Here is a 14,506-nt window from a genome sequence, read left to right on the forward strand (position 1 = left end):
GTAATATTGGGAACAACGAAGGACTCTGATGTTAGCATAACAGATCCTCCAGAGTACGTTAAATTAAAACAAACTCATATAAGAAAAAGACACAAATGCTCAAGAATGGTAACTCTGAACTCAGTAGATACAAACGACCATAAATACAGTGAGGAAATAATTTGCGCCAAGCAAACTTCTAAAAAGAAACTGAATAGGGGATACTGTCCTCCACACCACCAAATTTGAATACAAAATATACAAATATGTAAAAATGTAATAGCTGCAGAAAAATACTGAAAAGGGTGAAAGAAACTGAAAGGAGACCTCGGGGTCCCAGCTAGTATGACACAGGGCAATATCAGAATTCCGCATGCCAGTAATACAAAGGCTTTGCTAAGTATGAAACTCCTGTTTTCTGGAGATTCAGCAAAGATGGTGAGAATCTGCAAAAAGACCTCAGCATAAGCTATTCCTTTCTTGCTACTTGTTTGCTAAAAACAATTTGTTGAACAATGATGACGCAGAAACCTCACCTGGGACTCGAGAGATCATCTGGCAGAGATCAACATCCAATGCAGAGGCCCGCTGCAAGAGGTATCCCCATGAACGCATCTGTACTTCATAACCCAATAAAATATCAGGGTCATACCTGTATTAAAAAAGCAAGTATCAGAATATCAATCAGTTAAAAGAGTATACAATTTAAATGTTTTTTTCTGCGACCCACCTACAAATGCACGACATTGACACAAAACCAAGATATTGGCATAAGGAATATGCTACTTACCAGTATGCATCTGTTCTTGGCATGTAGAGCTGCAGAGCCACACACTTAGGATAAGATCGCCATCTGGTGTTGGGCTTGGATGATTGCAGGTTGTTGTTGTCTTCGGAAGAAGCCTTTGGTCACAAGATAGGCACTTATGATTGGCTCCTGAGGCGAAAAGCCGGGAGCAGGGGACAAATTGTTTTTAGCTATTGTGTGTGATACCTTGTTTTTAAACCTGTACCTGGGCTTTCACAAACAGCGCTCCTCGCTGCAACGACCCCCTCATTCGGACGCCATTCACGAGGGCGAGGCGAGACACGCCCCCTCGGCTGGCCACACCCCCTCCAACCTCCCGATCAGCGGCATAAAGCATGTGTCTTGGTCGGACGCGCAGCGGACGAGCGCAGCGGGCGCGACGTTTGCGCGCCGAAGGCGCGCCTAAGGCAAGCCCGTCTGCGCCCGTCCGCGGCCGGACGGGGCTAGGGGCACGACTCCATGCCAAAACTACATCCTACTCCTCCAAGGATCTAATTGCTCTTCAAGGTCAATGCCTACTTCCGGATCCCATCCGCAGACTGATCTCCTCTCTAGGCCTGGCCTCCTCTTCCCCCACAGCCCCTCACCCCCCGCTACATGCCCCCCTGTCACCCTGCCCCCTTCCCCCCGACCTCCTCCCCCGCTCGCCAGCATTGTCTGTCTTTTTACTCAACACCAGGTCAGCGGTCAAGCACCACCATGAGCTGTTCGTCTTACTCGACTCTGAGAAACCTGACCTACTGCTCCTGACCGAAACTTGGTATTGTGACACTTCCCTCCCCGTTCTCCTGGCCACCCTACCCCCCTCCTATGTGGCCCTGCGAGCCGACCGGCCGGCAGGCAAGGCAGGCGGTGGGGTCGCCCTGATCGCTAGGTCCGAGCTGAACTTCCAATCACTTCCCTCCCCCCCATTCCCCCTGCTGACTTCCTGGTAGTCCGCTCTCTTTCATTTCCCCCCCCCCCCCATCACCTGCCTATTAATGTACCGGCCTCCCCAGCCCTCGCCCGCATTCTTGCCGGCCTTTCAAGACCTGTTGGCCAACTTGGTGGTCAACTACGCCTCGGTCTTGGTGCTAGGGGACTTTAATTACTGGCCCTCTGACCCACACGAGTGCTCAGCCTCAAAAGAGTTTACAGATTGCCTTTCGTCCCTTAATTTCGTGTCGCACATATCCGTTCCCACCCACTCCCATGGGCACACACTGGACCAGGTTTGTTCCCTTAACCTCCCCGTGGCCTCGGCCACCGTCTCGCCGTGCCCATGGTCCGACCATGCCCTCATTTCCTTCTCTATTCCCCGTAACGTGATGCCTAAAACTCCGCATGCCAAAAACATCTGGGCACGGAACTGGAATAGACTGGATTACCCCTCCTTGACCTCCATGCTCCGCGACTCTACCCCTACTCTTGTCGGCTTACCATCTACCTCTCAAGCCAAGGCCATTAACACCTGGCTGGCTGAAGGCTGCGACTCTGTGGCGCCCCTACGCCGCATCTCCATCCGCCGACCAAAGGACTCTAATAGATGGTTCAATGACCACCTAAAAGACCTCAAACTGAGCGCCCGACGGGCAGAGAGGCAATGGAGGAAAAATTACAATCCCTTATTAAAAACCCACTTCATTTCAGCACTGGACAAATACAAAACAGCAATCCTGGCTGCTAAGACCACCTACTTTTCGTCAAAAATTACTTCTGTTCAAAATAAACCCAGGGAAATCTTCGGGATAGTGAATGACCTGGCATTCTCAGACCGAACCTCGCCCAATATCCCTCCCTCCCAACCTCTCTGCGACCAGCTTAATACTTATTTCTTAGATAAAATAGCAACCATCAAGCTCAATATCCCTCCACCTTCTTCCGCCTTCGTTGATCCCTCCCCCCCTCCCCTCCCCTACCTGCTTACCTCCATCCCCCCCCTCACTCAGGACTCTTTTTTGGAGATACTCCCTAAAGTGAAGTCGGGGTCTCCCGCGGACGTCTGCCCGGAACGAGTCCTGCAGCAAATCTACTCCAGCTGCCCTGACCCCCCCATTGCCTTCCTCAACAGCTCCCTGGCACAGGGCGTAGTGCCCACTGCGCTCAAGGCAGCTACCATAGTGCCCATCCTGAAAAAACCTGGCGCTGACTCTTCTATCTCGGCCAACTATCGCCCCATCTCCCTGCTACCCTTTCTGGGCAAGGTGATGGAACGCCATGTTACCGCGGTGCTCAGCACCCATGTGGAGGCAAATGGGGGACTGGCATCCCGCCAAGCCGGGTTCCGTCCCAGGCATTCGACCGAGTCAGTCGTGGTCTCAGCCTTGGACAAACTCAGAAAGGGTATGGATGAAAACAAACACCAGGCACTGGTCCTCCTTGATCTCTCCGCCGCCTTTGACACGGTGGACCACACCATCTTACTCACCCGTGTCAAGGCGGCCGGCATCGGGGGATCAGTTTTGATCTGGCTCTCCTCCTTTCTGAGGGAACGCACTCAGGCGGTCCGGCTAGGCGACTTCACGGCCACTCCCCTCCCTGTCACTTGTGGTGTCCCCCAGGGATCCTCTCTCTCCCCCTTACTTTTCAACCTTTATATCTTTCCTCTCATCTTTGCACTACAGCAGCTGGAGGTCACCGTCTATAACTACGCGGATGACCTCCAGCTCATCTTTGATCTGTCCCCTTCTCCTCTCTCGGTCTCTAATTTCCAGTCAACTATGACATTTATCAGGGACTGGATGAACCACAACCACCTTAAGCTGAACCCGGATAAAACCGAGTTGGTTCTCACTGGTGGTTCGTCCAGTCCCTGCAACTCTCTCTTTTGGCCCCCCTTCCTTGGCTCTGCACCGACCCCCTCCACCACGGTCAAAACCCTTGGTGTCAAAATAAACAGCCAACTCACCCTCCATTCACAAATCAGTTCTGTGGTGTCCTCCTGCTTCCTCTCTCTCCGCACTATCCGCACTGTCTCCCGCTTCTTTTCCCCCCAAGCACTTAAGATCATTATGGCCGCACTTGTGATATCGAAACTGGACTACGCTAACGCTCTTTACCACGGTATCCCCGCATACAGTCTGCGTAGACTCCAGACCGTCCAGAACCAAGCAGCCCGGCTGGTGTACGGTCTCCCTCGGTATCACCACTCCACCCCTCTTCTCAGGGAGCTTCACTGGCTCCCTATAAAGGAACGGGCCCTATTCAAGATCGGCTGCATGGTCTTCCAGGCCCGCCAGGGCACTGCCCCCGTCTTCATTTCCTCACTAATCAAGTCTTATGTACCCGTAAGAGAACTTCGGTCTTCCTCCAAGTCCCTCCTTCAGATCCCTCGCTTCACTCGCAAAAAGTGGGGCGGGGCTAATTTCTCCACCCTAGCTCCAACCTTCTGGAATTCACTCCCTGACCATCTCCGCTCTGCCACTCAGTATCTCCCCTTTCGTAGAGATCTGAAAACGTTCCTCTTCAGCCAGGCTTTCCTTACTTAAACTCCCTCAAAATTCCCTTCACCTCTCCCGGGTCTTTCCCCCTCAGTTGCCGATCTCCCCAGCGCCAAGAAACCGCAAGGTGTATGTTGCGCTCTAGAAGTATTTTAAATTAAAAAAATTAAATTAAATTAAATTAAAATTAAATTAAATTAATAGGTGACTCCTCCTCTGGACAACAGTGCGCATGGGCATCCACTCCATCCTCAGATTGTTTTTCACCATGATGGGAAATGATGGAGTGTATAAGAAATAAAGAGAAAGGATGTCCATGTGTAGTGTCTAATTAAGACAATGCTGGAACAGATACAGGTCCCGGGTGGGCGTGTGTGGCTCTGCAGCTCTACATGCCAAGAACAGATGCATACTGGTAAGTAGCATATTCCGTTCGAGGCATATGAGCTGCAGATCACACACTTAGGATAGACTATATAGCAGTGTCTCCCCTAGCGGTGGTCACCAGTATCCGTTGCAGCAGTTTGGAATAGAGTTTTTAGGACAGCTTGGCCTACTGAAGCTTGTTGTTTGGATTGCACATCAACACAGTAATGTTTAGTGAAAGTGTGTGTGGTAGACCATGTGGCTGCTCTGCAAATATCTTCTAAGGGAATGTTCTCTAAGAATGCCATGGAAGCCCCTATTTTACGCGTGGAGTGCGCTATAGGGGGAACTGTAAGAGTGCGTTTAGCTTTTTGGTAACATATTTGGATACATTTAACTATCCACCTGGCTATACCTGATTTGGAAATGGGGTTGCCTTTATGTGGTGGAGCGAAAGCAACAAACAGCTGTTTGGTTTTGCGAAAAGGTTTGGTTCTGTCGATGTAATAAAGCAAGGCTCTTTTAACATCTAAGGTATGAAGGGCTCTCTCAGCTACTGAGTCTGGATTAGGGAAGAAGACTGGTAGCTCGACTGATTGGTTAAGATGGAAAGGGGAAATGACTTTAGGGAGTAATTTCGGGTTTGTCCTAAGAACCACTTTGTTACGATGTAGTTGTAAGAATGGTTCTTCAAGAGTTAAGGCTTGTATCTCACTTACTCTCCGTAGGGATGTGATTGCGATAAGGAAAGACACTTTCCATGTTAGGAACTGCAGTTCGCATTTTTGCATAGGTTCAAATGGAGGACCCATGAGCCTTGTGAGAACAATATTTAGGTTCCACACAGGGGAAGGTGGTAATCTTGGAGGAATAATCCTTTTAAGACCCTCCATAAATGCTTTGATGGCTGGTACCTTAAAGAGGGACAGGTGTTGTCTATTTTGCAAGTAGGCTGCTAAGGCCGCTAGGTGTAGACGTATGGAGGAATACGCTAAATTACATCTTTGCAAGTGTAGTAAATAGCAAATAATGTTTTGGATGGAAGCATCTAGTGGACGAATGTCATTGTTGGCGCAGTAAATGGCAAAGCTTTTCCATTTTACTGCATAACACGCCCTAGTAGTAGGTCTTCTAGCCTCTTTTATGATATTCATACAGTCCGGTGGGAGGTTGAGGTAACCGAACTCTAAGACTTCAGGAGCCAGATTGCCAAGTTCAGTGTCTGAGGATCTGGGTGTCTGATTTCTCCATGGTTCTGGGTTAATAGAGCCGGGGAGAGGCGCAATTTTTGATGTGGAACTAGCGATAGTTCTAGAAGTGTTGTGAACCAGGGTTGACGTGCCCAAGTGGGAGCTACTAGGATCAGTTTTAGCGACTGTTGTTTCAGCTTGCGTACCACAAATGGAATGAGTGGGAGAGGCGGAAAAGCGTATGCAAATCTGCCCGACCAGTTCATCCATATTGCATTGCCCTTCGACTGTGGGTGTGAAAACCTGGCGGCGAAGGTTGGCCATTTTGTGTTTTCGTGAGTGGCGAACAGATCTATGTCTGGTTGGCCCCATTTTTGGAAGAATGGGAATAGGTCTTTGGGGTGTAATTCCCATTCGTGGATTTGCTGTGTCTGGCGACTTAGGAGGTCGGCGACCTGGTTGTGAACGCCAGGAAGGTGTTGCGCTAGCAGGTAGATGTTTTGGGGAATTGCCCATCTCCAGATTTGCTGTGCAAGTCGGGACAGTTGGAGAGAATGTGTCCCCCCCCCTGTTTCTGTATGTAATACATTGTCGTCATATTGTCTGTGCAGATGAGGACAGTTTTGTTCTTTAGATGTACTTGAAAGGATTTCAGTGCTAGGAACACCGCTAGAAGTTCGAGGTGATTGATATGGAGCAGTTTGTGTTGAGTGGTCCATCTGCCCTGAGTGGTGTATTGATGGAGGTGGGCTCCCCACCCCGTGAGAGATGCGTCGGTGGTCAGCACTACCTGTGGAAGAGGCTCTAAGAACGGCCGCCCTTTGGACAGGTTGATGGTGTTTCACCATTTTAGTGAACGAAGTGAGCGACTGTCCACCAACACCAGATTGGTAAGTTGTCCGTGAGCCTGGTTCCACTGTTGTGCTAGACACTCTTGCAAGGGCCGCATTTGAAGTCGTGCGTGGGGTACGATGGAGATGCATGACGCCATCATGCCTAACAGTTGCATAAACACTCTTGCTGGAAGAGAGTGTTGCGTTTGAAATTTTGAGATGAGATTTTGTATGTTGACTATCCTGGCTGTGCTGGAATAAGCTATGGCCTTGGATGTATTTATGGTGGCTCCCAGATATTGATGTATGTGGGAGGGTTGCAGTTGAGATTTGGGATAGTTGATGGTAAATCCTAAGTCGTGTAGGGTTTGAATAGTGCGGTGAGTGTGGAGAACGCATTTGTCGAGAGTATTGGCTTTTATGAGCCAATCGTCGAGATAGGGGAAGACATGGATTTGTTGTCTCCTGAGATGCGCTGCCACAACTGCTAAGTATTTGGTGAATACCCTGGGTGCGGTTGTTACTCCGAATGGGAGAACTGTGAACAGATAGTGTTGCCCGTCTACCACAAATCGTAGATATTTCCTGTGAGCGGGATGCATAGGGATGTGAAGGTATGCGTCCTTGAGGTCCAATGTGGCAAGGAAGTCGCCCTGTTGAAGTAGTGGGAGGACTTGTTGGAGAGTGATCATATAGAAGTGATCTGATTGTATGTATTGGTTTAGTAGCCTGAGGTCCAGTATGGGTCTTAAGGTCCCGTCCTTTTTGGGAATGAGGAAATATAGATAATACACTCCTGTAGCCTGATGTTGGAGTGGAACTGGTTCTATTGCGTATTTTTGAAGCAAAGACCAAATTTCCTGTTTGAGGAGCGTGAGATGGTGTGGTGACATTGGACGATGTTTGGGTGGTATGTTTGGGGGGGTGTGTGTGAGTTCGAGGCAGTAGCCAAACTGGATAATTTGTCTTACCCACTTGTCTGTTGTGATGGAATCCCAGACAGGTAGGAACTGTTGGAGTCTTCCCCCGACCAGAGTGGAATGGTCTGGGGGGAGTGGAGGCAAGTCACTGTTTAGTGGCTGGAGAGGTGCGGGTGTTGGTGTTGCCCCGTCCTCGGCCCTTGGTATTGTTTCCCCTATATCCGCCTCTAAAATATCCTCTGTTAGGGGATGTTTGTCCGGAGGTTTTGAAAGTGGAAGAGGTGTGTGTTCCCACACTTTTGGAGGCTCCCCTGTAAAGGGAGCGTCGAAAGGAGCCTCGGGGTTGTGTAGACTGTAATGCTCCCATTGATTTGGCAGTCTCATTATCTTTCTTCATCTTTTCTAGTGCAGTGTCGACTGCGGGTCCAAATAATTGCTCCTGATTAAAGGGTTGAGCAAGAATGGTTGATTGTACTTCCGGCTTAAAGCCGGAAATACGTAGCCATGCGTGGCGTCTAAGTAACACGCTCGTGTTGACCGCCCTAGAGGCGGTGTCCGCTGCGTCTAGTGCACATTTGATTGAGGCATTTGATATTAGCTTTCCCTCTTGAATGAGGTCATTGGCCTGGGATTTGTACTGATCAGGCAGGTGTTGCAAAAGATCCTCTAGCTGGTCATAATGAGCCCTATCATATCGAGCCAATAGGGCTTGTGTGTTGTCAATACGCCAGTGGTTAGCAGCTTGTGCGGCAACCCCTTTTCCAGAGGCCTCTAAGAGCTTAGACTCTTTGTCTGAGGGCGGTGTGTCTCCTGTTGTTTGGGAGTCAGCCCGCTTCCTTGCATTTGACACGACTAAAGAGTCTAGAGGGAGCTGCGCTTTGATGTAAGCGGGATCCTGTGGGGCCGGTCTATATTTTTTTTCTATTCGGGGGTTAAGAACCCTAGCTCTAACAGGGTCCTTAAAAACCTCAGTGGCGTGCTTTATCACTCCCTTAATCATGGGCAAGATTTGAACAGATTTTTGCAACTGCTCAAAAGTGTCGAGGAGAAAGTCCTCTTCAGGTGTATCTGTGTGCATGGTAACGCCATGGAACAGTGCCGCCCTGTTTATGAGTTGTCCAAACCCTAAATGGTCATCAGGAGGGGAGGGTTTGGAAGGGTATGTAGTGGGATCAGGAAGGTCCGGTAAAGGGAAAGCCCAGTCGTCTAAGGGTGCCGTGTCCGGGAGTGTAAAAGGATCATGAGGATCAGTAGGATCATCTGGGTCTCCCCCCTCCCCCTAAATCATCATCATCACCATCATCCTGTGGAGGTGGTGTATGTGAAGGAGATGGTAGAGGGGAAGGAGGTGGGGGCCGGGGGGGTGGGATGAGAGGTAATATAGGAGAGGAAGGACGAATGGGTGAGGTGGCAAAGTCCTTCTTCTTCACGGGAGCTGGAGGAGGTGTTGTGTCCAGCTTCCGTTTCTTGTATGGCACAGCTGTGACATGTCCGGTTTTTGGATTGATATAAATCCTTTTTTGCGTGGGATCCGGGCGAAAAAGTTCCTCATTGTCCGAAAGTGGCTTTGGCGCAGACTTTTTCGGCTCCGATCTGTGTTTGGGAGATCGGCAGAGCCTTTGTGGACTTTTTTCGGCACCGAGGATGATTTTGGTGCCGAAGAACTTTTCGGTGCCGGCGGAGATTTAGGCGCCGAGGAACCTTTCGGTGCCGGTGGAGACTTCGGTGCCGAAGAACGTTTTGGTGCCGATGGAGATTTCGGCCTCGGAGCCTGCTTCGGTGCCGACAGGGGAGTCTTCGGTGCCGAAGGTATTGTGGGCACAGTAATATGAGGTGTACTCGAGCTCGAGCCACCTGCAGGCTTATATTTCTTCGGAGCCGGGCCCGAGGGTGGGGCCTCTGAAGATGATTTTCGGTCGCGACTGGGGCCAGCTGGCAGAGTCTTGACCAATGTCTTTTTTGGTGGGGTTGGGGTAGGGGCACTGGTACTCACACGCTGCCCCGGAGTGATGAGGTCATCAGAATCGTCAGCCTCGGATACGATTTGGAGGTCTTCGGAGTCGTCGTCAGGGACATCCTGGGCAAAGATGCCGTCTGGTTCTGGAGCCGGCCTGGCCATGATATGGCGTCGAGCTCTTCGGTCCCGGATGGTTTTCTTCGAACGGAATGCGGCGCAGGCTGGACAGCTGGATTCATTGTGGTCCGGCGAGAGGCACAGGTTACAGAGCTCGTGGTGGTCACTGTGGGGGAACTTTGCTCCACATTGGGGGCATTTTTTAAATGGTGCCCTTTCCATGAGCGGCGTCCAGAACCGGTCCGAGTATATGTCGACGTCGAGTTGTAAAATTTTCGAAGGTTGTTTGATTGTTAGAAGTTTTCAGCTGGAGCGGAAAAAAGTTCATCCGAACCCAATGGCGGAAAAAAACAATCTGAGGATGGAGTGGATGCCCATGCGCACTGTTGTCCAGAGGAGGAGTCACCTATCTCGTGACCAAAGGCTTCTTCCGAAGACAACAACCTGCAATCATCCGAGCCCAACACCAGATGGCGATCTTATCCTAAGTGTGTGATCTGCAGCTCATATGCCTCGAACATCTTATTTTCTTTCAAGATAATTCAGGATTAATTATTAAACATAGCATAAAATCAGACAAATATTTTGCCCACAAAACATTCATGAAAGCCGAGGTAATACTTAAGAAGGGTTCAGATGTGTTAAATGACAATAGATGAAACAGGATCAATTTAATTTGTTTTCTTCAAAATGTTGTTGCTAATTGGCATGCATCAACTCAAATGGTTATAGTTTTACATTATGGTCAAATCCTGTGTAAACTCTGGTGTTATGTAAGTTCTTATTAATGCTTCTACCAGAGAAGCAGTGCCAAAACTGTCCTATTGATGTTCTGGGAATTCTGCTATACATATATTAGAGTGCCTTGCATAGTTCTGCTCTTGTTTATCTTTAAGCCATGATACCTCTTTCTCGTTTGGTGAATTTTTCTGACTAAGATGAAAGAGATGATTCTTGAGAAAGGAGAAATCATTTGTTACACAAAATAATTTTGCCTTCCATATTTTTTCAGACATGACTGCAGAAATGGCTTGAAGATGCAAAAAGTTTAAGAACATGCATTCTCAATTTTAAATGGCAGCTGTGCACGCCTCGATAGTCCAACTTTTTGACTAAAAATACTGTATACGGGAACACTTCAAACGCTTCATTCGGTTAAAGAGGCCGCTATGCTTTTGAAAAGCACAGGTTGAATTCAATATAGTTTAACATTAATCGACAGAATATAAGGAATTAGAAGAACGAGGGGGGTTGAAGTGGAAGAGGAATAGGAGGTTTGGCACCCAGCCATGGTGCCAAGTTGCCTTGGGGGGCATTGTGTGTGTGCGGGGGAATGTGAGGAGAGGGGCGGGGATGCTGCTAGAGAATGCAGGGGTGGTTGGGGAGCATATAAAAAGGAGGTTTGGAGGAGGAAGTCAACTGAGTATTTTGCATGTTATATAAGCACATGCATATTGCACTGTGAAGGTGGACAGAACGCTGGCTTGCACTGATTATGTATGTTTATACTACATGCACTTTTGTAAGATGAATTGTAAACCGGGAACTTGTGCTAAGCCTCCCTCTGGGGCAGGAGAGTAGGAAAGCATGCTCAACATCCCAGGGAAAACAATTGCTTCTTTGCTAGTTTTTGCCATTTTTTCACAGAAACGGTTCGTTATGCAAAGTTTGTACATCGGAAAAGGATGGTTGAAAGCTGGTGGAACAAGGAAGGAATGAGGAGAGGAGGACCTAACTCGACTCAGTCTCTATCTCTTTAAGTACAGAGAGCCGTGGGATGTTGATGAGGTATGTATGAAGAGTAGAGGGGCTCACGTCTGACAGATACTATGAGAATTGTCTTGCTTAATGTCAATGAGTGAATAAGAGGAAGAAATTACATGGCATAGAGGCTTGGGTTAAGGGTTATTATCCTTTAGTTGTGCTATTACATGAGATTCACATAGCATTGCCTAATCTGGCTAAATTATCGATGTTTTTGAAATGGGCAGGGTTTAGGGAATGTTCAGTAGTATGAGCAGCATGTACAAGTGTGGATATATTTATAGCCAAACTTTGGATGGCGAAATAAATACCTGGGGAGCAATACAGATGGTCTTTGGTACAGTCTAAGCTGAGCTATCGCCTCTGTACATCTTATTTTTGTTAGTTTCTACGCTCCTGTGGAGGTTTGCGTTTTTTGTTGGCAGTCCGGCAAGAATTCTAATCGGGCCGATTTTAATTTCTTCCAAAATCTAGAGATTGATACTACAAATAATAAGAGGCAATGGAAGCAGAAGGCAACTAAAATCATATTGGATTATCAGAAAGATTTGCTGCTAATAGACCCATAGAGAAATGCTTTCCAGAAAAGAGACAATACAAATGTGTTTCTGCCAGATTTACAACAGCTACACAATTCGATTTCTTTTTAGTGACAGCTAGTCTGGGCTTTGGATATTTGATAACACTGTCTAATATGTTCTCAAACCATTTGCCTCTTTAATTAGGTATTTTGGGAGGTAAGAGAAGACCCAAATTTAAAAGTGGGATTTTAATGAGCTGTATCTGGAGAATAATGAATGGGTAGAAATGTTTGGGGAGGTAATACGGGAATTTATAATAATACATCAAAAGAGGGTCTCTCAAAATATAGTTTGGGAAGCTTTAAAAGTTTCCTTGCAGGCACAAATAAAAGCTAAAGACATAGTGTTAAATAAAATAGCTAAAGAACAAAAGCTGGAGCGCAAAAGCGGATCGGAAATGATACTGAGAAGTTCCGGTTTGCACTGAATGAATATTATTATGCAGAGGGCCATGTTAAAAAACTCTACCTATATGCAAATACCATAAGGGGAAAGTAATTGTGCAGGAAGATTTATGGCCTGACAGACACTGGAGAAATTATCCAAAAGCATTATCCACACTTTAAGATGTCCTTTAACGGGGTTTGTTGTAAAGAGACAGGCCAAATCAATGCTATCATTTTAGAACACTTTAATCAGATTTACTATTGTAATGCTACATATATTTTTACATTGTGAGATTGTGGTGACCTTTGACCCTATGTGTTTTAACTGACTCAATTTGCAATGTACAACATAATGTTTGTGCTCTTGCATGATTTCATTTCGTGCCTTCTTGCAGCTTCAAAGAGGGACATTTTTATTTCTTAATAGCACAGAACAAAACATCCTTGCTGGAACAGAACATGTGGGATGTGTGTTTGGAAAGTGGGAGAGAGGAATGTACTTCTCCGTCTCAGAGTAAAAACACAGAGGGTTGGCCAGCTTCCGTCTTGTCCTCGAAACAGACCGGTTCGGTCAGCCTTGGTTTTTGCAATAAATGAAGGGAGGGGGGAATTTCTAGTAGTCTCTCTCTCTCCATATTAGTAAAAGGTATTAAAGACAGGATGCATTGGCGCTCATACAGAAGCTCACTCGTGGGGTGGGCGCACCATCACAAGGAAATTTTGCTGTCCCATTGAGACTTCAGCATGACTCAAAAGGGCTTCCCAGTCAAGCTGACCAGAAGGTTATGTTCAACTCAGTAGGTGATTTATGAGCTATATGTTTAATTGCTCTGTGATGTTTTCATGTTGTGTATACATACTCTTTATATTTGAGTATTCCATTTGACAGTGTTTATTCTTGCCATTTGACAGTGCTGGTATCTTGAATTGGACATCTAGTATTCTCTGCTTATGTTTTACTCCCTTTCATTGGACTTGAGTGTTCCATTATTATTATTTGCATGTGCTTTACTATTATTATCTGCTTGCGTTTTATCTCATGCATTTGATTACTTGTGAGTGATTTACAATTACTTATATATATATATATATATATATATATATCCATACACACACACATTTACATGCTGTTTCACCTGTTTCATTTGACATCTGGGAAAGTCTTTCTGTTAGAGAGTCCACACTTCATTTTGAAGCTGCCTTTTAATGTGCCTCCTTTTGTGAGTGCTGAGTCTCCTTTATAGGTGTTTCTTCCTGCTTTACCGAGTGCCTCATTTTGGGAGTGCTGAATTTCTTTTATTTGGGAGTGTAAAGCAAGTCAACTATTATACCTAAACAGCTGATATAAAGGCACTGGAAAATTACCAAGGAGATTGTTGATGCCTACACTCCCTGAGGAAGATAGCTGCAACATGGTTAACTCTTTAATTATGGAAGAGCTGGAAGAGGTAGCCAACAATTTATCGTGTGGTAAGGTATGCAGCTTAGACAGTTTTCCATTTGAATTGTATAAAATATTTTGGGATGTACTATATATTTGCTGTGATAAGCGGATTTTATTCTATGTGGGTTCCAATCCCATCCTCCTTTAATACTGGTAATGTGGTAAGCGTTCTGAAGAAAGGTAAAAAACTAGAGGATCTAAACTCCTATCGACCCATAATACTGTTAAATACAGATTATAAAATGAATATGAAATTAATGGCAAACAGGCCCAATATGGTGGCTTTTAAAGTGTTTCTCATTGATCAGAATAGTTTTATCGCTGGTTAACTATCAACCAACTCAAACTACTTTATAGAGGCCCTTGATATCATCGCAGTAAAACAAATCTCTGCAATTAAATTTTGTCGGAAGCCGAGAAGGCTTTTGACCTCGTGGTCTGAGAGACCCTCTTCTGCGTCCTAGAGTCATTCAGGATTCCTCCTCAGATCACAAGGTTTATACAGAATCGGAATAAAAATGCAGAGACAAAATTGATTATTAATACATAAGAGGGAGGTACATTGAAAGTTTGACAAGGGAAGAGGCAGGCCTGTCCCTTTTTCCCAATCCTGTTTTCCTTTTTCATTGAGCCATTGTCTATTGCCATTCGAAGAGATGAGATCATCCAGCCACCAGTGCAATAGATGGATAAAATTTAACATTATGCAGATGATATCAGGCTGATCTTAGCTACAAAGAAC

General features: G+C 46.5%; 1 protein-coding gene across 2 annotated transcripts in view; it reads right to left on the bottom strand.

Annotated features, from left to right (window-relative positions):
• REV3L (REV3 like, DNA directed polymerase zeta catalytic subunit) overlaps window positions 1–14,506 on the bottom strand; it is a 1,079,635-nt gene that overhangs the window by 253,821 nt on the left and 811,308 nt on the right. For both annotated transcript variants that reach the window (XM_085612140.1, XM_085612139.1), the window contains exon 19: window positions 516–631. In XM_085612140.1, coding sequence (XP_085468266.1) covers window positions 516–631 — 116 coding nt within the window. The remainder of the gene's footprint in view (window positions 1–515; window positions 632–14,506) is intronic.

Source organism: Triturus cristatus, chromosome 6 (genome assembly GCF_964204655.1).
Source record: "Triturus cristatus chromosome 6, aTriCri1.1, whole genome shotgun sequence".
Classification (NCBI taxonomy): domain Eukaryota; kingdom Metazoa; phylum Chordata; class Amphibia; order Caudata; family Salamandridae; genus Triturus; species Triturus cristatus.